Consider the following 25,082-nt stretch of genomic DNA (forward strand, 5'->3'; position numbering starts at 1 on the left):
ACTACAGTTATGGATGATGTTACCACTGGGAGTGAAGGGCATTTGAGATCCCTCCAAATTATTGCTTACAATTGCCTGTAAATCTATGATTATCACAAAATAAAACATTTTTAAAAGAATGAATATGAGATGCTCTAATCCCCATTTAATAGGCAGAGATAAATAAGGCATAGAGATAATCATCAGTTTAGCTTGAATAAGATCTGGTAGGAAGTCTAGGCTAGGACCTGCATGGGAGTTCCTGATTCAGAAATCAAGAGTGGAACTAATACGAGGACCACCAGCATTTACACTAACGAAGAACCTTGCAGAGAATGCCAGCACCCCCCTTATACAGTCGCCAAGTGTACAAGAGATCTGGAGCAAAAACTGCCCAGTTGAAAAGAACCATTTGATCATAATAAATCCTTTTAAGATTTTAAGGTTTTCTTATGCAGTAATCAGAATACTACATCAAGCAAGGGGAGCCAGTGGTTGTAGCCAAATAGATGAGCTTTTAAATCTCAGTGAGTCTACTGATTTTAAATGCTAGGATCCACGTTTGTCCCAGTCTGTTCCCTGAAACCCATTTTCCTGAATACTCTCTCAGCATGTTGGAGTGATGATGGGGGTTGGGGGATGTAGATACAAACGAAATTGAACAACCAGTCCTTGGCCTTGAAGAACTCAGTGTAGTGAGACAAAACATCAGTGCCTTAAACGGCATGAGAACAGTTATAAGGCAACAAATCAGCAAGTTCAAACTAATATAGCACAGCACAAATTGAATGCATGTGGCAATGTATGGCTACCCAAGCAGCAGGATGGAGCTAGACATTTTGGGCCCTGAAGGCAACATTTCAGAAAGGGCCCCCTTTTCTTTGTTAACAGTGAAATAAACATCTCCAGCAATTCAGGGGCTAGTTGGATGATATTAACATTTGTGAAGAAAGAAAAAAAGAGGTAACTTCCAGGGACAATTACTCGTTTTAATTTTCCTTTGTTCTCTCTTCCTGATGTATGATTTTTTGGGCAAGCTACAGTTTCCCTGAGCATCAATTTCCTCATTTATAAGACTGGAGATAACAGCTAGAGAGTAGTGGATTGAAAGACAGAAAATCTGAACTGGAATCTCACATCTATCATTTACTAGCTGTGTCACCTTGGACACGTCACCTCTGCGGCACCCTCCTTCATCAATTTCTTCTTCAGTGACAGGAAGAGGTTGAGCTAAATGTTCCAGAAGGTCCCCACCAACACTAACTCTTGAGGCCACACGGAGATCATTCAGTTTGTTGTGAGTTTAAAAAGTAATGATGATGCATGTGAAAGTGCTCTGTAAGCCATAAAGTGGCAGATAGATGTTAGGAGTATCGATATTATGCAGTTCCCAAAGCCCTGCAGCTCTCCTTTAAATCTAGAGGCTTAAATACCAATGGGTACTGTCTGTCAAGGCAACGCTTTCAGGCCGTTAGAGGATTCTGGTAATTCTTTGTAACTATAGCTCATCGAATAAACACAAATTTGGACTAGTCTGTCCCAGGCTTACCAAGGCATAGGCAGTGCTATTGTGATTTGAAGGATGGGTTCCTGACCCAACTCAAAATCCTAGGGACTGTTAGAACAGTGGTGGCTGTGGTGAGCCACTCTAAGTTTTTCTTGAAGACACCTAACAGTTAGTGGAGGCCCTTTCCGTGGGGCTTAGGAGCCCTCACTGTGGCGAAAGCAGAATTCTAAGTCGTCCCCTGTCCCTGCAACACACACGCCTGTCCCCATTCTGCCTTTAAGGGCACCAGCGCTTTGTCACTTTACTAGCCGCGACGTGGATTTGGGAAACGCCCGGAAATCATAAGCATCCTGCTAGGGCATAATTTTCGAGGCCACCTCATCCTGCCTCTCGCGCACCGGCTCTCTCCCAGACCAGGTGCACGCAGAGAGGCCGTCGTGCGGGAGGAGAGGGGGCTGCGGGCTTCCAGCAGGAAAGTGGGAGGGTAGCCGGGGAGCTCCTAGGTGCATCCAGCGCAGAGGGGGAGGAGGGGCGGGAGGAGATGCGCGGTCCCTTTAAGACCCCAACGCTCGCCTAGCGGGAGGAGGCGGGGGGTGGGTGGGCGGGGGGGCGCTGCGTGATGGGAAAGTCGCCGGCTGAGCCTCACACTTTCTCCCGATTTCTTAACTTTCGTGTCCCGGGAGCGGGGAGAAGGCGGCGGTGCCGCGGCGGAGAGGGGGTGCGGGCTGGCGGCGGCTGCTTTTGCTCGCGGAATTCCCGCCTGCGCCGAGCGGCCGGCCTCTCGGGCCAAGTGGGGAGCGGGCGGCGGGCGGGCAGGCAGGTGGCCCCGGGCCGCCGCGCCCGCGTCTTGGCTCTGCCCCCGGGAGCCGAGCAAGGCGCTGTTCCCTCGTGGTGTGAGGGCGGTGATGTTTTTCCTCCCACCCACTTTTGAGTCCCCCCTCCCCCCCTCGCGCGCACTCTAGCTCTCGCCACAACCTGCGAGTCCCAGACCTCGGAGGAGCGCCCCGGGGAGCTCGGAGCGCTTGCACGCGTGGAAGACCGAGGAGGCCGGTGGCCAGGTCAGTGAGCGGTGCCCGGCGCCCGCTTCTCCTCCCTTCCTTTCCAGCCTTTGCACAGGTGGGCCGTCTTCCCCCAGGGCGCCCCGAACTTCCCCGACCTGCCACCCCAACTCGCTCTCCGCTGCAGCTGCTCGCGGCCCGGCTGGAGGTGGGGCCCAGGGCGCCAGATCGAGGCAGGTCGGGGGTGGGGGGGTGCGGATTCGAACTCACCACCCGCAGCTCTCGCTCGGCGGCCTGGGTAGTTCCAGGCTCTGGAGCTGCGGGGCGGCCACTTGGGTAGCTACCTAACGGGTTCTGCAGTCCGCTTAGTGATCGCATGGGTCCCGAGCCTTTTTGCTGGCTTGCTGAAGTGCCCTGGACCAGTAGGTGGTTCATACGTGCTCTCAAGTTAACGAAACAGGGCGGACGGGGCGAGAGGCTCCTCTGTCCTCCCTCTGGACATCTGCCTCATTTTCCGGCTCGGACCACTAGGGTCAGAGTCGGAGACGCTAGGCTCCGGGAGAAACGCAGTATTGCCAGAACTTAGGGCCTGGAAAGCCTGCTTTCTAGTCCCTGCCGGCCCAGCCACTAACTTTATGAGAATGGGCAGTTGAGTTGGCTGGGCTGCAGGATGCCCATTTTGAAGGTGGAGTTGTGGGGAATAAAATGAAATGATAGATAGCACGGTGTTTTGCCAGCCAAATGTGGAGGCATTGTTTGTCAGTCATAGCAGTGATGAAGGCATCTGGATTCAGACCAGAGACACCCTGGCCTGAAGCTGCCATCTTTCAGTGGCAACCCACCAGCAGTGAACTGAGCTTTTGTTGTTGGGTGGTAGACTGGGGAGAGGATTTTAGCTGATGGACACGGGCCTGAGACTCCAGTGTCGTCTTGTTGTTTGTCAGAAAGAGAATTGCTATCCTGGGGGCTGTCCCACAGATGATAGTGAATGTGAGATTACAAGGGCAGTGAAGCCTCTCCGGAGGATTAAAGAAACATTGTGGGGAGTGAAGAGCTGGCCTACGTGCTCATCCCTTAGCCTTCCTTTGGGAATGTCTCTGGTTCTGTTCTACTCAGGAGACCTCTTCTAAGAACTGACAGACCCCTGACACTTGGCCCAGATCACCTTGCAGTTACAGCTGAGCAAGGAGCCCTTGGTCCCTTTGCTTGATGCAAATGAACTTTGTGAATGCTTGTTTCATAGAGGCACCTTAATGGATACATTTCTTTAGATTCTGACATGTTTCTTGTTCTCTTGTAAAGCCCACTCACCCTCCCCCGCTCTGCAGTGTTAGTTCCAGAATTTTGTTTTCTTTGTTGTTTTCTTGCTGGGGCCTGGATCCCCCCAAAGTATGTCAATGGCTACATTTCTAAGTAACCCATAAAAGAGCCAGTGCAAGTTCAATGGCACAACGGCCGGTGTGAAGCAGACAGAGAGTTAATGCCAAAATAACTCCAGTTAACTGGGTCAAAGTATAATTCGAAAAATTAAGGACAGTTTGGCTCTTTGCAAGTGTAAGAGTCGGCATGTTTGCTGGGCAATGCTTGCTAGTGTTTATTGCTGCAACCCCAACAAATGTCTTGAACCCCCCCCCTCCATCAAAGGAAAAAGTTAAAGAGAGAAAGAGCAATTGAACGGAGACCTGGGGAGGGAACTCTTCCAGGTTTATAGCTCTGCACAGAATACAAAGGCAGGACTTCAGGATCTTGTAAATCAAAACTGATTATTTATAAAGAGATTCGTTTTCTGATGTTCTCCATCCCAGCCGGGAAGGCCGCACAGATGACAGGAACGCCAAAAGAGATGAATTGCTCTCTAGTCACCAACTTTTCTCTTTGCTCGTACCATGAGTTGAGACCCAAGAAAAGCAAAAAAACTCTAAGAGCCGTTTTCTTGCCAGCTTGAGTTATGAGGCAATGCTACTGTTCACCGAATCACCCAACCATTATTCGAGAAAAACAGCCCGGTTGGTTCTTGCGTGGGGACACCCGAAAACTGTGGTTTCCAAAATCCCCCCGAGGCCCATATGTGATTGTGATAAATTGGATTTCAGCAGTTAAAAAAAATCTTTCTCATTTGGAGGCTTGGGGGATAAGCTTATTAAAGTAGGCTCAGGAAGAACCTCACTGGGATGAGTAGCTGTGTTAAAGCGTTCATGGAAAGGATTTGCTTCAAGGGAACCTGGTAACTCTGAGGACAGAGATAGACATTCTGAATGATTGAAGCCGGGCCAAAAGCTCACAGAGGGGGCCGAGACATCACAACCCAGGTCTTTGGAAGGCTAGGAACGTGTCCCAGGAGAATTTAGCCCTTGTTTAAGGAGCAGGGAGGAGGTAGAGAGGCAGACCCATTCTGCGAATCCTGGCTGATAGCATAAATTATTCTCTGTGATCAGTTCTTCTTTAGTTACATACTCGTAATTTGAAACAATGGATTTTAAATTATGTGACCAACTGCATAGCATTTAAAGTAAGAGCTGTGGCATCCACATCATGGCCCAAAGACAATTCAGTTCTCCAGGATGACCATCTTGCATTCCATCCAGCTCTCTATACTCAATATTTAGGTTGGACCCTCTGAAAATGTCGTTGAGCTCAGTTCCCATCCAATGTTAACCCCAGATTGAAATGTGGTGTTTCTCGAATTATTTAAATATTTTCAAATCACCCATTGGAAGAGTTTTGCCAACCCTAAAGCCTATGGAAATGACCTGTGACTGGATATGAGCTATAGCAAACATTCTGTGTTCTAAGGCTCAGAAGGTTTAAGATTTCCACCCCTTAGACTGGAAGTGCAAGCCTCTTATTTTTAAGAATTGGAGGTGCTTTTTTGATGATCTTTTTTGCATGGTGGTGAAAGGTGAACACATTACCTATTTAAGTTTGCCCAATATCCCTTAAAAATGGCCCATTTAAAATTTCCATTTCACAAGGGACTTCATGTGAGAGGTGTATGTCCGAACCATTCGGGTGTTTAAATTGCATCCATTTGCTAATTACATCTCTCTTTTCCAACATAAGTAGCCAAACCGAAGATCCTTATAGATCTCATAGGAGACACAGGAGAAACATTGATCAATGGTGCCTCATCCCTGAAGGATTAATAATAACAGTAGTCTTGAAGCTAAGATCAGTTAACTTTCATTTCAGAAATTGTTTGGGTCACTGCCTATTATTTTTATCTTGTTTGCCAAAATGGCCGTTTTGCAAACCCCAGTTTCCCTTTTCTCCCAAAGAAAATCTCTTGAGAAATCAACTTTAATTCCCTTTGAAATGAGGATTTTAAATTTTATTTTTACTTTCCTATGACTTGCCTGGAAGGATTTAGCCTTAGCATTGGATAGGAATGTATGTTCATCCCCTTGAATTTCCCCCCACAGTATTTGCAAGACAGGAGAGGCAAGTTCTCTTTCTTAGCAGGAAAACAATGCTTGCACTTATGTAAATTCTCCGGCACTTCCCCCCAGCAAGTTAGAAGCCTAAGCATCAGAGATCTCCATCAGTTCCAGAGGATCTGTTCTAAGTCTTTTATTTTCTGCTTTCTTCCCAACAGCTTGAGTACACAGGGCCCTGAAAGTTTCAAGTTGCCTTTTGCAGTGGCCAGAATGAGAAAAAAGTGGAAGATGGGAGGCATGAGAAACATCTTTTCCTTGTTCCTGTTCCTTCTTTTCCTAGAAGGAAGCAAAACAGAGCAAGTAAAACGTAAGTGTCTTGAGTTTAAAAAGCAAGATACTTTCTTGTAATTTCTTTGAAAATGTGGTTATAATCTGAAGGGATTGTGATTTAGCCCAAATGTGGCCAATGCCATTATTCTAGGAGAAGAAAATGAATGTTACTGGTTTATGTGTGAGTTGATAAAAGAATGAGAGCTTTGAATCGGGCCAACTAAATTTGGGGCTGTTTTTCTGATTATCATATAGTTTTTATCTCACAGAACACATGACACATTAGCCTATTTTCCTTTTCCTGTTCTAAACTGTACAAATCTCATTCCATTTTACGTAATTCTTGAAATATCTGACAGATGAGCTGAATTTTTTCCCAAATTTCAGACTCTTCAGCAAAGGTTTTCAGTTTATGAAAAAGAATAACACAGAAAAGAAAAAAAGAAAGAAAAAAGTAAAGCAGTCTCTGCCTATTCCCTTCTGCCGAAAAACGAAAAAGGAAAAAACCTTCACATGAACTGGATTGAGATGAAAAAATCCTTTGAGGAAATTGAGATTCCAGGGACCGTGAGCAAATTGGATGCCATTTATTGAAAAGAACGTCCCCGCAAAGCCAGGGAATATTTCTAGAAAGTCAGCGATCCGTGTGATGGGCTGACACATTGGAGAAAGCAGAGTGGCAGGAAAGGGGGGTAATTAACCCTCCTCGCGGCCACATTTGGGAGATTTATGAGTAACCGTTGACATCTCTGCTCTTGTTAGGAGCTTTCTGCTTGGCTTCGCCCACTGTGAGCCTCACCTTCTTTGGGCCACTTGCAGCCACCTCTGAGGTGGACCCTGGCTCTAAATTTGAAGGAAAAGCCTTCCCTCTAGTTCCCCTTTTTGGCTGCGTCAAAAGAAGCACAAAGTGGAACCGGTCCAAGAGGGGCATTCTCTGCTCCACTGAACTTATTCATGAGAAGGAACTGTGTGATACGCTCGGTAGGAGCTGAAACAGCACTTAAACATTTATCTCCTTTATCAGCATAAGTTAAAAATATCAGGCGCGAGGCTCGCTGACAGGAGGAACAGTGCCAAACCTGTTCCATTGTTACCTGTGTTTCTGCCCCACTACGATTTTCATAGTAAAGTGAGTCTCCTTCCTGGGAGAAATAGTGCTTTTGATTAGGCTTTTAAACGTGAGTGATCTGTGGTGATATCTAGTATGATCAAGACACAAAAGGAAGTTTAGCAGGACACGGGATCAGCAAGGAAGCTTGGATCAGCCTCATCTCTTGCAGTCTTCAACCGACCTCCTTCTCTTTCTACTTGAATATGTAATCCACCTCAGAACGCTCCTCTTCCAGAAGTTCTTCTTGATTTAAGTGGATGTGATTAGAAAGTTGTCCATCCATTCTCAGCTAAACTCACAAGCACCTGGACTTAAAAATTCTTCCTCTTTTAGGATGAAACCTCCCTTTTGGCCTTAAGGCAGCATGGAGAAGCTTGCAACTCTTAGAAGACCGCCTCTTCTGGGAAGCCTTACATATTTATGAATAATTGAGGAATATTGTCCATACAACTTAGAGCTTAATTGACAACCCAAAGAAAAATATGATTGACAAGTGATTGACAGACCCCCAAACTATCACTCTCTAACATTTCCTACTGCTTATGAGTCTGTGCCAAGCCCCTTTGATATTCAGTTAGTGTCAAAATGATTATGTAACAGACGGCCTGGGGACCAGTTCTGGTCTAGTGTTTTGGGCTTATAGTCAAATCATGAGGCTAAGGTCATGGTCATGCCCTGAATGAGCCACTCAGCATCATTCTTTGTGGCCACACCCAAGCTGACTGTCTCGAAGACATGTGCAGAGTTATCTCCATTAAAAGGAAACCCTCAAAGCATATGCCCTATGTGTATTGCCTTGATACACACACACACACACACACACACACACACACACACTCTACATGCACAGAGATTTATATTACAGTTCTAAGAGAAGTTAGAAGCAGTGGTGAATGGTTACATGAATGATCCATGTGATGTACTATTATGCTACCATTCAAACACTGCTTATTGAAAATTTGATAGCCCTGGAAAATGCTTATATTAACTTATTTTTAAATTTCTTAAATTATAAAGTTAATAATATTCATTGTACAAAATGATATGGAAGTAGCTGAGCTTCATAAAGAACCTGTATCTCCCAACACCCATCCCATTTCCTTAAGGATGACCATTACTAATAGTTTGCTGTGTGTTCATCCAAAGTCTTTAATCTGTGTTACAAAAACATATATACATGTTTGTAGGGTTTTTTCTTTTACAAAATTTGGATATTATATATATATATATATATATATATATATATATATATATATTTGTATTTTTTTCTGTAATCTGCTTTTATTCAGCAGTGTGTCCAGGACATCCTGCCATGTCAGAGCATTGCAGTGTTACAGTACCATATTCTTTCTTTTTTTAAAAAAATATTTATTTATTTATTTATTTTGGCTGCGCTGGGTCTTAGTTGCAGCATGTGGACTTCTTAGTTGCGGCATGCATGTGGGATCTAGTTCCCCGAACAGGGATTGAACCCGGGCCCCCTGCATTGGGAGCACAGAGTTTTACCCACTGGACCACTAGGGAAGTCCCACCACCATATTCTTTCTAATGTCTACATAGTTCTCAATTATATGAGTGTGTCATGCTTTGTTTACCCAGTCCCTATTTGTAGATATTTAGGTTATTTACAGTTTTTGCTATTACTATAAGTAAGGCATTAATGAATGCCTTAAGGCACTTAGGCAAGTATTTGTGAGTAATTGTTAGGTCAAAGTGTAGGTTCAGTTTTAATCTTGGTAAGAACCATCAAATTGTCCTTCAAAAAAAGTTGCATCAATTTATGCTTCCACCATCTTTGTATGCATGTCCATTTCTAATTCCTCTACTAAAAGTATTATTAATCTTTGTATTTTAGGGCCCGTTTCATAGGGGAAATCATATTTCATTTTTGTTGTGATATTTTCCTATTATTGGAGTAACTTTTCAGTTATTTTTAGTTCAGTTGTATTTCTTCACTGAATTGGCTTTCAGTTGAGTTGCTTGTCTTATTGATTTGCCAAAGCGTATTTATGAACATAACATCAAATGTTTTTATTAACCTTTTGTATTTCATATATTATTTTCCCAATCTGCCACTTGATTTAAACTTTGTATAAGTTGTATTTTCCTATACAGAAGTTTTAAATTTTCTTATAGTCAGATCTGTCATTCATTTCCTTTATGGCGATGCTGTACAGCATGTGGGATCTTAGTTCCCTGACCAGGGATTGAACCCATGCGCCCTGCAGTGGAAGTGCGGAGTCCTAACCACTAGACGGCCAGGGAATTCCCTCCCACTCCATATTCTTATATTTTCTTCTATTGTTTCCATATTTTGAGGTTTTACCCATCGTTCTCTGTTCTATCTGAAATTTATATTCATACATAGTGTGCAATAGGGAACTAGATTTTTAATCTCTGGGTGGTAGGTTCACGACTGTTATTTTTGTACTTCTATTTATTCCAAAGTTTTCACGATTGGCAAATATTACTTTTACAACAGGGAAAAGTCCTTTAAAGTAAAAGGACATCTTATTTCCCATATTTCTACTGTCGAGTTCTAGAGAAGGGTATAGATATGGGAGTGGAAGAAGGAAAAAGAGGTTTTGTGTTTTTAATTAAAAAAAATAGAGAAACTTTGGGAAATATGTAAGTGTTAAGGGTAATAAAGCTTCATGTCTCTCTTTGCTGCCTGATACCATTTTACCCAAGGAAGCCAAGGTTTTTGTTCTTTCACAGGCTGGTTCAAGTGTAAGCTTCTAGGTCAAGGCAGATGCTCTGTAACCTGTTTGCTCTCCTATTTTAGGCATCAGGGAGGAATGAGGGGGATGCTGTTATGGTCAAAGATGCTCACTCAATTGGTGTAGAATCTGAGGAGGTCTGAAGAAAATGCTTTAATTGTAGAAAGCTGTTTGCACAAGGAAAAGTAGAAGTGGGTGCTGCCACTTGCTAGTAGCTAGCCAGTGAGAGTTCCCTTGCTCTCACAGGAGGGGAAACAGGCTCAGAAACCCAGGAAGTACTAATGGTGCATCACAGTGGCTGAATGGGCCATTTATGGCTTATAAAGAAGTTTGTTACTGTCCAGAAGCAGCAAAGTTTGAGGTCTTTAGCTGGGAAAAGGTCTTTCTGTACTCCATTATTCTCTGTTGTTAAAGTTGTAGTCAAAAGAAGCCAGGAAACTCTTTTGAAGTTCAAAGAAGCGTGACATTCAGTGCATAATGTTCATGCAAATATAGGACAAACGGGCTGAAGAGTTTGCCTCATTTGGCAAATCTGACTTAGGTAATGAACTATTGATTAAAGAGGGGTGGAAGAATTGAGTTGTTAAGAATATTCAGTTATGTATTTCAAATGGAACAGCCTGTGCCAAGGCTGGCAGTCGTCCTGAGCGAAGGTATTGTTCGTGTATTTCATGCCATCCGTTCCTGCTTTGTAAGGTGAGTTAGCTGGATCCTCCAAGGGACTAGATTCTTACTTATTTTTCTCCTCAGGAGAAAAGCTCCCAACATTTGCATTTGGCTGAAAATGGGCCTCTGAACTTCCCAGGAAGGGCAAGTCCCCAAAAGATTGAAGGGAAGGAAGAGGATACTTAGAAAGTTGGAGACACGGAGAGCATGGCCTTATGGAGCCTACCCAGAGCCTCTTTATCGTGAAAGCCAACCAGAAAGGCTTGAGTTTTCCACCTCCAGATTCTCACTTGGACATTCGAGCTGATTATTTGATAAGGGAAAGAAACTAGCAGAAAAGTAGACCTATTCACATCTTAGGAGTTTAAATAGGTGGAAGTAGAATAAATGAAGAATACCTTAAAATTAGATAGCTTAATGCTTTTCAAGGTATATTCTTTTTTAAAAAAGTTTATTTATTTATTTATTTATTGGCTACATCGGGTCTTTGTTGCTGAGCGCAGGCTTTCTGTAGTTGCGGAGAGTGGGGCTACTCTTCATTGCAGTGCACAGGCTTCTTAATGCAGTGCCTCTCTGTTGTGGAGCCTGAGCTCTAGGCGTGCAGGCTTCAGTAGTTGCGGTGTGTGAGCTCAGTAGTTGTGGCGCACTGGCTTAGTTGCTCTGCGGCATGTGGGATCTTCCTGGACCAGAACTTGAACTTGTGTCCCCTGCATTGGCAGGCGGATTCTTAACCACTGCGCCACCAGGGAAGTCCTTCAAGGTATACTGTTAATTATTTTTTATGTTGAGGGGACCAGTGAGGTTGGTATGGAAGCCACGTATATCCAAACCCCAGCTCCATGACTTTCTTACTTACCTTGGGAATGTTGGTTAATCTCTCCAGCTCTAGTGCTCTTATCCGTACAATTGGGGAAATAATAGCATATTGACTGTCAGCGTGGTCATTGGAAGAATCGATGAGACTATGCACATGGAGTGCTTTGAGACAGTGGCTGGCGCACAGTTTTTAATAAGTGGTAGTGATTAGAATAACTCTCTTGCAAGCCAAATGATATTATCCCCTTAATTTTCAGATGAGAAACTTGAAACCCAATGAGGTCAAGTGACTTTGTACAAGGCCAGATAGCAAGTCCAAGCCAGCGCCAGAATAAAAACCCAGGTCTGCAAATTCGGTGTTCTGTTCACTACACCAGTTTGTGTCCAGCAGTTCTCTGAGGAAGCCAGTGCATTCTCTTGAATAGAAGCCCAGTCCTTTGCACGTGGCAGCCACTTAACACATGAGGTGATCCGAGTAAATGAATAAAGAACTTGGTAACCAGAATTCCTAAGAGAGGCAGTATACTATTTGGGAGTTAAAAGACAGAGACTAGGACTAAGGTTATTCTGGAACCTAAATAAGCTAAGCCAAAGGAGATTTGTGAGAAAGGTTAAAAGTATGTGCCTTTATGTCCATGCTTCTTAGATTTCCCCGACTTCTCAGTAGGATTGGAATGTCCTCATAGTCTAATAGAGAGCGGACTGTGCTTTAAGTCAGGAGACCTGGTTTCTGGTCAGTTCTCTTGCTTGCTGTGTGGTATTGGTTGAGTCATTCATGCTCTCTCTGAACTAAAGAGTCTCTGCTCTCTGAGAGGAATTCTTGCTTTCTGGACAGCAAACTAAAGGATGCCAGAATAGGGGTTGGGGAGGTGCAACAGGCGAAACCAAGGCTCTGGTTTAGATACTCGGAGCACACTTGGACTTTTCTCATTGTCACAAGTTCGTTGCAAAGAGTATTTTATTCATTTAAGATTTATAGCCTGTCTACTTCTAAAAAGATTAGGTACAGGTTATATATGAAAGAATAGTTGCAAGATGACTTTTTAAAAGAAGAAAAAAAATAGCGGCCATCTGAGGAAAGTAGAAAGGGTAGATGTTTTAAACACCTGGTTTGGTACATTGCTGTATTCACATTCTAAATTGGTTTATGCTTCCTGAAAAGATAAAAAGAGAAACTTTCCATTGGTTAGCAAGAGAAAACTACAGTTTCATCCACAGAGATTTATTTCTCACCTCCCACCTACTCAAACAGTATTAATGATGGGATGTTTGCATAAAGCACATTCTGGGTGGTACAAAGACACCAACTGTAACCTTGGTTTCATAGAAGAAAGAAGAATTGTGTTTGGTATTTCTTTATTAACCCTCTGTAAGGGAAGAGGGTGAGTATTAAATTATAACTCAGTAGAGGTCTTTCTGTAAATGCTAAAGAAATGTGGTCCAGATATTTTAACTGTGGATGATATAATTTAATTGAAAGCTAATACATAGAAATGTTATCCAAATCATTGTTTAATATGTCTAGTAGACTGCATTATCAGATGCCCTAAGCAAAGTTTATATTAACGTGATTTTTTTTCTATTTAAAAATAGATGCTCATTTTTTAACGTTCAAAAGTACATAAAAGTATTAGGAAAACAAAAGTTATTGGTAATCTCAGCATTTACATTAGTCATGGTTCATTGGCATATAGGCTTCTAGTCGATTTTTTCTATGCTCAACTGTACATACATATTATTTTATAAAAATGAAGCACTGTCTTGTAACGAATTTGGTTTATTATGCCAATTCACAACTGATTCTCTAAAATGCACCTATAGTGGAGATATAACCCGTGTTGTCTAAAGCAAAAGCTGGATATTTTATATACTAGTTGCAGGGCATGCAAAGTTGTTTCTGTTGTGAAAAGTTCAAGAGCACAACTTGGATTCTTTTTTTTTTTAAGAACTTTTATTGAGATACAGTTAACAGACAATAAACTGCATATATTTAGAGTGTACAATTTGGTATCCCAATCCTCCAGTTCATTCCCCCCCCAACCCTCCCCACTTTCCCCACTTGGTGTCAGTATGTTTGTTCTCTACATCTGTGTCTCTATTTCTGCCTTGCAAACCACGTGATTTGTACCATTTTTCTCTATTCCACATATATGTGTTAATATACGATATTTGTTTTCTCTTTCTGACTCACTTCACTCTGTATGACAGTCTCTAGGTCCATCCATGTCTCTACACATGTCCCAGTTTCATTCCTTTTTACAGCTGAGTAATATTCCATTGTATATATGTACCACATCTTCTTTATCCATTCCTCTGTTGATGGACATTTAGGTTGCTTCCATGTCCTGGCTATTGTAAATACTGATGCAATGAACACTGGAGTGCATGTATCGTTTTGAATTGTGGTGTTCTCTGGGTATATGCCCAGCAGTGGGATTGCTGGGGCATACGGTAACTCTGTTTTTAGTTTTGCAAGGACCCTCCATACTGTTCTCCATAGTGGCTGTGTCAATTTACATTCCCGCCAACAGTGCAAGAGGGTTCCCTTTTCTCCACACCCTTTCCAGCATTTACTGTTTGTAGATTTTCTGATGATGCCCATTCTAACTGGTGTGAGGTGATACCTCCTTGTAGTTTTGATTTGCATTTCTCTAATAATTAGTGATGTTGAGCAGCTTTTCATGTGCCTCTTGGCCATCCACAGCTTGAATTCTTGACCAAACAGAGAGTAAACCTCCTTTAGCAGAGACTTGTGCAGCTGAGGTGCTGATAGAAAGAACAATTTGTTTTTTCGAATAAGAGCTTTGATTTTTGCCCAGAGTCCTATGCCAGATGACAAGTAAGAGATGATTTTAGCCAGAAAAATTATTCAGATCAGGTTTCACCAGCTGAGCAGCCTTTCTGTAAAAGGATCTCCCACGGCCTCATAGTTAAAGACTAATGAGAATTCCATCAAGTCCCAGTTATCCATGTTAATTGGAGATAGAAGGGCACAATGAATTGAAATTTCATGGAAAATTCTCCATCTCTCAACTTAGCCAATAATGTTGCCTTGCTCAACTGTCAAACCTCTTGGAAATATAGACCCTTTTCTTCTCATTGAGTTTGCCCACCTGCTAATGAAAAGCTAGTAGAAGAGGCAGGTAGTGGGAAGGCCATGCTATGCATAGGCCACTCAATATATGTTAAGTTGAATTAATTTTGGACAAATGATGCAACAAGTAGGAATAAGATACTTAACTCCCAGATAAAGAGGAATAAACTGCATACTCAAAGTGAAGAACTTGGCTTTTTCCTGGCTTTCCCTTTTCATTGGCTTCCACAGCCTGGAAACGAAGTCTTAAAGCCCTGGGGAAATCTGACTGAGATTTCAATTCTAGAAACCCAATTTCCAGAGAAATAGGACACTTTTTTTTCTATAGTAACTGCTACATCCTGCCCTTCTTCCTTTCCACTTCAGGTTTGATAAATGACAGAAGAGAAGTACTTGTGCTTTTAATTTTTCCTTCACTATTATAGTAGCCTTTTTTAAAGAAAATACTTAAAAAGGAATTTGTTTACTTGATTTGTCCTCTCATATAATGAACAGCAAAGATTCATCTCTCCCTTTCTACCGACTGTGTTATAATAAAATAAATATTATTGTAATACTTACATGATGATGTGTCTACGGTAATAGCTCTTATCAAAGACAGTTCATGGGAATGTTTTCTTGCCTTTAGACTGGTGATGAAGTTATTGACCTTTTGACTTAGTCCTGGGTGCTAGACAGTAATGGTTGGGCAAAACATTGATGGCATGGTGGCACATCTCTGTTATTTACTTTTTGTCATCATTGTTTCTATTAACAGGGGCTCCTAAAATAGCAGGGATGGCCCTTTTAATTAGAGCCAGCTGAATCATTTGAAAAATAGCTATGATGATGCAGGTTGAAGGTCCATCTCAAAATGTTAGTTGGAATTCCTTTGGGACCAAGTTTTACTCTCAACAGATACCATGAGTTAGTGGTAAGTCATGAATTCTCCAGCTGGTACCTCTCAGATACTGGCAAGTAATAAGCTTACTTTTCTTGCCTGTATCTCCTAAAAGTTGGCGACGCATCATTGTTTCAGTAAGATCCGCTCACTTGTGCTTCTTGTCCAAGATGATATACTGGAACTTTAGGTGTGGTCAATGATGCTGTGTAACTCATGAAATTCACTCCTAGATGACGGCAAAAAGTTTTTAAAAGTTCAGACTTATAAGCATGTGCTGAAATGGACTTTATTGTAGTTTCTGAAAATTGATCATTGTTTAGTGTACTCATGGAGAAATCAGTTGTAACTGTGCTAACCACTCAATCTTGGATGACCATGGTAAAATATGTCTTAAAGATTATAGTATTTACTTTTGCTATATACTTGAAAAAAAATCAGTGTCAGTAATTGCAGAAGCATTGTTTAATAGCACCAGTGACATTACTGTTTAGCGCCTTGTCTCTGCCTTCAGTTCCTGAATTTGCTCCTTCCAGGAATAGTGGATTTCTGTCTGGGGTAATTGGCCAAATCCCATGTTTCTGAGGTCATAGGACCAATGCACCTGATGAAGACCATTATATTTGCATTATGGGCAGGTTTCTATCCTAAGTTAGTGTTTGCGCAAGATATTTTCAACCTCAAGATGCATACTTTGTAAGACACTAGTATCATAATATGAGATAAATGCCATGTGAGTGTTATGAGAAAAGTACTTATAGGTATAAAGAGAATGAAAAAGAGCTTTTAGCTGGGGTACTTTTGTCTTCCCAACTGGATTTCATAGCCCTTGAGAGCATGGGAACTATTTCATATTTTATCATTTATCATTGAGATAGATACCCAAAAGATGCAAAATGAAGTCTGCCAGCTGTACCATTTCATATAGTCTATTTGAGTATGACTTGACTTCATTACAAACAACACCTGATTCTTTAAAAGGTGAGCAAAGCTGTGTTTCAAAGGTAGGGTGGAAGTGTGTTTTGAAAAAAAGTTAGGCAAGAATGTGTGGAAGCCCATTATTTTTCAAGTTCTAAAAGTGGGTAATATGCACCTTACAACCATGTAGCAGGATAGGCAAAATGCTATAGTGGTTCCAGTCCTTGGTTCTGAGATCAGACTACTTAGGTTTGAATTCCAGCTCCATACCTTGACTAGTCATGTCAACTTAGGCAAGTTACCAAACCTCCCTGTGCCTCAGATACCTCATCTATAAAATGCGGCTAATGATGGGATCTACCTTGCAGCATTGTGCTGAGAATTTAGTGAATTCATGGATATAAAACCTTTAGAACAGAGCCTGGCTCACAGGAAGTGCTCAACCAATTTTGTTGTTGTTTTTGTTGTTGCTATTATCATCATTCTCCTCTGGCTGTATGTTTTTTAGGACCTGGTTCCTTGGCTCCTTTTTTACATTTATCATCTACCTTCTGAGCCTTTGAGCCAAATTTGGAGCAGGAAAATTTAGATCACTCAGTTTCGTACATTGTCTAGCAATACTCTTTAGAGGCTGAATTTGGGGCAAACAGAATCTATTGGCTAAAACAAGTTATTTGAATTATCAGTGGTTTTCATGAATAGTGGTGAGCTCAGATATGTTGAAAGGATCCATTTAATAGTGTCCATGAAATAACCTGTTTTAAAGATATTTCAAAGACATGATAGCAACTTGCTTAAAAGGTATATATAAAGCCTCTTCAATAAGTGGTGCTGGGAAAACTGGACAGCTACATGTAAAAGAATGAAATTTGAACACTCCCTAACATAATACACAAAAATAAACTCAAAATGGATTAAAGACCTAAATGTAAGGCCAGATACTATAAAACTCCTAGAGCAAAACGTAGGAAGAGCACTCTTCGACGTAAATCATAGCAAGATCTTTTTTGATCCACCCCCTAGAGTAATGGAAATAAAAACAAAAATAAATAAGTGGGACCTAATGAGATTTCAAAGCTTCTGCACAGCAAAGGAGACTATAAGCAAGCTGAAAAGACAGCCCTCAGAATGGGAGAAAATATTTGCAAACAAATCAACAGACAAAGGATTAATCTCCAAAATATACAAGCAGCTCATGCAGCTCAATATCAAAAAAACAAACAACCTAATCAAAAAATGGGCAGAAGACCTAAATAGGCATTTCTCCAAAAAAGACATATGGATGGCCAAGAGGCACATGAAAAGCTGCTCAACATCACTATTAGAGAAATGCAAATCAAAACTACAAGGAGGTATCACCTCACACCGATTAGAATGGGCATCATCAGAAAATCTACAAACAGTAAATGCTGGAAAGGGTGTGGAGAAAAGGGAACTCTCTTGCACTGTTGGTGGGAATGTAAATTGACACAGCCACTATGGAGAACAGTATGGAGGGTCCTTGCAAAACTAAAAATAGAGTTACCATATGCCCCAGCAATCCCACTGCTGGGCATATACCCAGAGAACACCACAATTCAAAACGATACATGCACTCCAGTGTTCATTGCATCAGTATTTACAATAGCCAGGACATGGAAGCAACCTAAATGTCCATCAACAGAGGAATGGATAAAGAAGATGTGGTACATATATACAATGGAATATTACTCAGCTGTAAAAAGGAATGAAACTGGGACATGTGTAGAGACATGGATGGACCTAGAGACTGTCATACAGAGTGAAGTGAGTCAGAAAGAGAAAAACAAATATCGTATATTAACACATATATGTGGAATAGAGAAAAATGGTACAAATCACGTGGTTTGCAAGGCAGAAATAGAGACACAGATATAGAGAACAAACCTATGGACACCAAGTGGGGAAAGTGGGGCGGGTTTGGGGGGAAAGAATTGGGGGATTGGGATTGACATATATACATTACTAATAAGAAAAAAATACCAAATTGTACACTCTAAATATATGCAGTTTGTTGTCTGTTAACTGTATCTCAATAAAAGTTCTTTTAAAAAAAAGGTATGTATAAAGAACACTCTCCTTGTGGCATCAGTGTATACTCTTCCTTTGGAAACAGACTTGCCTGCAAGTTAGAATCTTTAACAATTTGGATGTGAGTTTTAAAAATATGTAGATACACTTGAAACCCATATTTTGATAGCTTGTCTTATTTTAGTGCTTGCTTATTAGTCTTTCAGGGGCCCTTGTTTTTTATTATCCTTTTTTTCATCAAGAAAGGAATAAATCACCCAACCATGTAGATCACATCACTGATAATGAAAGCTCATCCAATTTCATATTTTAAGTAGGTAGATCTGATGTCAACCTCTGGGTGAGCTAATTATTTCTGGAAAAATAATCCAGAATCAAATACATAACACACAAGCTTCCATCTTACTTTGAGATGTGGATTTAAATCAGCAAAGTAATTTTTGGCTTACCTTCATCCAGGTATTAGTGGCTCAAGAACCATGCAAGTAAGACAATTTACACTAGCCGAATAATGCCACTTAAATAGCCTCCTTCATGGATTTGCTTCTCAGTATATACTCAGATTCTTTCTGAAATGTCTTTGATAAGTTGTATATATGAAATACAAATAACTTAGGTGTTTGTCATTTAGATTATAAATTTATTATAGAGAAACAGTCATTCTACTCTCACCAACATGTGGAAGTTTGCAAAAAGTGCCTCATTTAGATATTTGTTTTGGGAAATTCGTGATTGTCTCTTCAGTTAAAGCTGCAAGGATTGTTAAAACTCTTTCCTACTCCATTCTAGAACACCGTGGAGCAGAAGTCTAATTTGTGTGTATACCAAGAAAGTTGTATTCCTGGGACTTGGCTGAAAAATATACATATTCTACCTTCAAAATAATTTCGATTTTTCTGAATTCTTTTAATTAATAAATGGTTTTGAGCACTTGCATTTAGTCCAGGAGTATAGCTTAATATAACAATATTAATAATAATAATGATAATATAAAATGGGAAATAAAAATAGTTACTATAAATGAATATGTATTCAACCTTCCTGATAAAGAAAAAAAGAAATATTGTTTCCGTTTCCCTCACCAGATTTGCAAAGTTTTAAGCAATGAAAATATCCAGTGTTGGACATTTTCACACACTGCAATTGGAAAGTAAATTAGTGTAGCTTCTCTGGAAGGCAGCTTGACAATATAGATCAGGAATTTGAAAGCATTTAAAATCTTTGACCCAATAAATCTACTTCTAAGACTTTATATTAAGAAAATAACCAGTATTGCGTACACTGGTTTATATACAAGAATATTTGTTTATTTTTAAAATTTATTTGTTTTTTGGCCATACCATGTGGCATGCAGGATCTTAGTTCCCTGACCAGGGATTGAACCCATGTCCCCTGCAGTAGAAGTGCAGAGTCTTAAACACTGGACTGCCAGGGAAGTCCCTATGTACAGGGAAAATATCATGGAATTTTTTTTAATTGTTGTGATTGTCTTTTTCTTTTTCTTCAGATGTTTATTGGAGTATAATTGCTTTACAATATTGTGCCAGTTTCCACTGTACAACAAAGTGAATCAGCTGTATATATATATATGTATATATATATCCCCACATCCCCTCCCTCTTGAGCCTCCCTCCCATCCTCCCTATCCTACCCCTCTAGGTCATAATCAAGCATCGAATCATGGAATTTTTTTAAAAAAGAAAGAAAAGGAAACTATTTGATACCCCCAAATAGGGGATTGGTTAAGAAATTATGGTTCAGCTGTGTTAGTGGAGAATCATGTTACTAGGTGTGTGGTATGGGGTAAATAGCACAAAAATGTCCACAATGTGTTAATTTTAGAATGTAGTTTACAAAATATATTAGGTTGGCCAAAAAAGTTCGTTTGGGTTTTCCCATAAGATGTTAGGGGAAAACCCAAACGAACTTTTTTGGCCAACCCAATATATTGTATATGCTGTTAATTTTATAATAAAAAACTTTATACACCTTTTTGCATGGAAAGCATACCTGGAAGAGCTTCCAGTTTTTGGTCTGACATGTAAAGAGCTTAGAATTTGTCACTCCTGTTGTTACAAGAAAAAGGCTTAAGGAAGTGAAAATCAACAACTCCTCTTAAATCAATCAGAAAATTGAGGTCACGGGGCAAACTGCCTTGGGTTTTTCACTCTGAAAATTGTAAAGACAGGTGAATACAATCTCCACTGCTGGATCCTGGTAGGAATACTTAGCAGTTATTTGACTAATTGCTGGAGAAGGAACATGTTCTAGCTTGAGAGAGAAAAGCTCTTTTTGTGTGTGTGAGTTTTACCTCCAGGATCCCCACCAGATTCTCAGGTTTGGTGAAAAATTCCTAACTGTTTCAGGCAGAGGAGGGAAAAAATAACCATTGTGAAATAAGCCCAGAGCTCTTTGTTTTCCTGAACTAAGGCCTGGCTTCAAGGGAAATGATTTTACCAGAACCTAACTGGTTTGGGTTTTATCAGAGCCTAAGCAACCTGGAAGAAGGAATATATAGCCAGCTCCACTAGCTTTCTTGTCTCACCTATATTAATGGAGATGAGTGAAGTTAATTAGCACTTTTGATGGTCACAGCTCAGGGACATGGATCACTAAAAGACTGAGAGCTAATTATATGATTACAGAGCACTGCTCCTTCCCCCACAATTTATTACCACATGAATTGGGGTCCTGTATGATAATAAGAGATTGGAAGGACTGCAAGCCTTAGACACTATTTAAGAGGGAGAATCTAGGGAAACCCCAAAACAATGGAGGGGATAAACAAAGACACTAGGCAAATTTTAGCCTCTAACACCATGTCTACAAAAAACAGTAAAATCAGCCTAACTCCTAGCTAGATTACCATAGAATTTCACACTAATGCTCTATTTACCTCAGTTACTTTTCCCCAGTACATCATGTCCGACTTTCAACCAAAAAAATTACAAGCCATGCTAAAAGTCAAAAAAATTAACCTGAAGAGACAAATCAAACATCAGAACCAGGCTCAGATATGGCAGATATTTTGACATTATCAGACTTGGAATTTAAAATAAATAATGTGCTAAGAACTCTAATGAAAAAAGTAGGCAAAATGTAAGAGTATATGGGCAATGTAAGGAGAGAGAGGAAAACTCTAAGAATTGAAAGGAAATGTGAGAAATCAAAAACTCTGTAACCGAAATGAGGAATGCCTTTGACGAGCTCATCAGTACACTGGACATGATTGAAGAAAGAATCAGTGAGCTAAAGATATGCCAAGAGAAACTTCCCAAACTGAAAAAAAAAATTCAACAGAGTATTCAAGAACTGTGAGAAAATTATAAAAGGTGTAACATGTATGTAACAGGGATACCAGAAGGAGAAGAGAGAAAGGAACAAAAGAAATATTTGAAGTAATAATGGCTGAGAATTTTCCAAAAGCAATGACAAACACCAAAGTACCGATCCAGGAAATTCAGAGAAGACAAAACAAAATAAATGTGAGAAAACCTACACCTAGGTATATCATATTTAAACTGCAGAAAATCAAAGACACAGAGAACATCTTGAAAGATACCAGAGAAAAAACACATTACCTATAGAGGAACAAGGATAAGAATTGCATTGGATTTCTCTTCAGAAATCATGCAAGCAGGAAGAGTTGAGTGAAACACTTAAATTGTTGAAAGAAAAAAATCCACCAATCTAGAATTCTGTATCCAGCAAGACTATCCTTCAAAAGTGAATGAGAAATAAAGATTTTCTCAGACAAATAGAAATGGAAGGAATTTTTCACCAGTCAACCTGCCTTGCAAGAAATATTAAAAGAAATTCTTCAGGGAAAAGGAAAATAATATACAAGAGAAACTCAGGTCTATATAAAGAAGGGAAGAATGTTAGAAAAGGAATAAATGAAGGTAAAATAAAATCTTTTATTTTTCCTATTTGTAATTGATCTAGCAGAATAAAGTTTGTTCGAAATAATAGCAACAATGTATTGGGTGATTATAGTTTATGGAAAAGTGAAATGAATGACAATGATTTTATAAAGGATGGGAGAGAGGAATTGGGAATACTCTACTCTAACGTACCTGTAGTACCTGTGAAGTGTTATTTGAAAGTGGATTTAGATTAGTGTAAATGTGTGTTGTAAACTCTAGGACTACTACTAAATTTAAAAAAAATAAGTATAATTGATATGCTAAGAGAAGAGAGAAAATAGAATAACAGAAAATGCTCAAATAAAGCCAGAGAAAGTAGAAAAAGAGTGGAACACAGACACACACACACACGAAAAAAATCAAAGGAAGTGAATAGAAAGTAATTACAAATATGGTCAGTTTTAATCCAACTGTATCAATAATCACTTTAAATGTGAATGGTCTATATATGCCAATTAAAAGACAGACTATCAAAGTGAATTATAAAAAGCAAGACCCAACTATATGTTGTCTATAAGAAACACACTTTAAATGTAAAGATACATATAGATTAAAAGTGAAAGGATGGAAAAAGATATAGCATGCTAACACATACTAATCAAAAGAAAGTGGGAGTAACTATATTAATTTCAGACAAAGTAGACTTCAGAGCAAGGAAAATTATGTGTATACCTAACAGAGCATCAAAATATTTTGATGCAGACACTGACAGAAGTGCAAGAAGATACAAACTCACTAGTATAATTAGAGGCTTTTACACCCCTGTATTGGTAATTAACAGATCCAGCAGGCAGAAAATCAGTAATGGTATCGTTAAACTGAAGCGCACCATCAATCAACTGGATCTAATTGTCATCTACTGAGTATTTCATCCAACAACAGTAGCATACACATTCTTCTCAAGTTCACGTGAAACATTCACCAAGATAGACCACATTCATGGGTCATAAAACACACCTTAACAAATTTATAAGAATATAAATTATACATACCATATGCTAATGCATATATATGGAAACCAGAAAAAAAAAAAAAAACGGTACTGATGAACCTAGTGGCAGGGCAAGAATAAAGACGCAGAAGTAGAGAATGGACTTGAGGACACAGTGGGGAAGAGGAAGCTGGGATGAAGTGACAGAGTAGCACTGACATAATACACTACCAAATGTATAATGTAAAATGGATGGCTAGTGGGAAGCTGCTGCATAGCACAGGGAGATCAACTTGATGCTTTGTGATGACCTAGAGGGGTGGGATAGGGAGGGTGGGAGGGAGGCTCAAGAGGGAGGGAATATGAGGATATATGTATAAATACGGCTGATTCACTTCATTGCACAGTGAAAACTGGCACAACAGTGTAAAGCAATTATACTCCAATAAAGATCTGAAGAAAAAAAAGAATATAAATTATTCAAAGTATGCTCTCAAGAACACACTGGAATTAAACTAAAAATCAATAATGTAAAGATACCTGTAAAATCTCAAAATATTTAGAGAGAAAACAATATACTTCCAAATAGCACATAGGTCAAAGAAGTCTCAAGTGAAGTTTAAAAATATTTTGTGTTATATGAAAATAAAAATATAATTGATAAAAATTCATGGGATATAGTGAAAGCAGTGCTTAGAGGGAAATTTGTAGCATAGAATTAATATATTAAAAAAAAGACCTAATGTCAATAATCTAAGCTTCTACCTTAGGAAACTATAAAAAGAAGAGCAAATCAAACCCCAAGTAAGCAGAAGAAAAGAAATTAAAAAAAATTAAAGCAGAAATCAATGAAAGTGAACCAGGAAAATAATAGAGAAAAATCAATGAAACCAAAAGCTGGTTCTTTGAAAAGATCAATAAAATAGATAAACCACTAAGAAAAAAAGAAGGCGCAAATGACTAATATCAAAAATGAAAGAAGGGCCATCATTATTACCAAAAGCATAATAAAAAATATTATGAACAACCATGACAACACTTTGATAACTTAGGAAGAAACTTACCAATACCTGGGAAGATACAACCAACCGTAACTCACACAAGAAGAAATAGGCAATCTGAATAGGCTTATATCTGTTAAAGAAATTAACAATTTTCCAAAACAGAAAGCACCACACCCAGATGATGAACTGAACTGGTGAATTTTACCAAACATTTAAGGAAGAAATAATACCGGTATTACTCTACAATAAGTTTCAGAAGATAGAAGCAGAGAGAACACTCCCTAACTCATTGTATGAGACCACTATTACCCTAATACCAAAACCAGACAAAAACATAAGAAAGGAAAACTACAGATTAATATCTCCCATGCAAAATTCCTCAACAAAATATTAGCAAATTGAATCCAACAGTGTAGGAAAAATCCAGCCAAGTGGAATTTATTCCAGGCATGCAAGGCTGTTTCATCATTCAAAAATCAATTAATGTAATCCATTACATCAATAGGCTAAAAAAAGCAAAAACTGGCACAACAGTGTAAAGCAGTTATATTCCAGTAAAGGGTTTAAAAAAAAAAGAGAGAAAAACTATGGGATGATATCAATAGATGCAGAAAAACCATTTGACAAAAGCCAACGCTATAGAGCAAATAAGAAATAGAGGGGGATTTCTTCAACTTCATAAAGAATATCTATAAAAAATCTACAGCTAATACCATACTTAATGGAGAGAAGCTATATGTTTTGCCCCTAAGATCAAGAACAAGGCAATAACGTCCTCT

At 39.7% G+C, this 25,082-nt stretch overlaps 1 protein-coding gene across 1 annotated transcript in view; it reads left to right on the forward strand.

The window, feature by feature from the left end:
• Nucleotides 1-2,175: 2,175 nt before the first annotated feature.
• Nucleotides 2,176-25,082, forward strand: part of CHRDL1 (chordin like 1) — a 121,323-nt gene continuing 98,416 nt past the window's right edge. Inside the window, 3 exon segments of the mRNA XM_057719327.1 lie at nt 2,176-2,427; nt 2,429-2,544; nt 6,077-6,225. Coding sequence (XP_057575310.1) covers nt 2,392-2,427; nt 2,429-2,544; nt 6,077-6,225 — 301 coding nt within the window. The 5' untranslated portion in view covers nt 2,176-2,391.

The sequence above is a fragment of the Hippopotamus amphibius genome, chromosome X (genome assembly GCF_030028045.1).
Source record: "Hippopotamus amphibius kiboko isolate mHipAmp2 chromosome X, mHipAmp2.hap2, whole genome shotgun sequence".
In the NCBI taxonomy this organism is placed as follows: Eukaryota; Metazoa; Chordata; class Mammalia; order Artiodactyla; family Hippopotamidae; genus Hippopotamus; species Hippopotamus amphibius.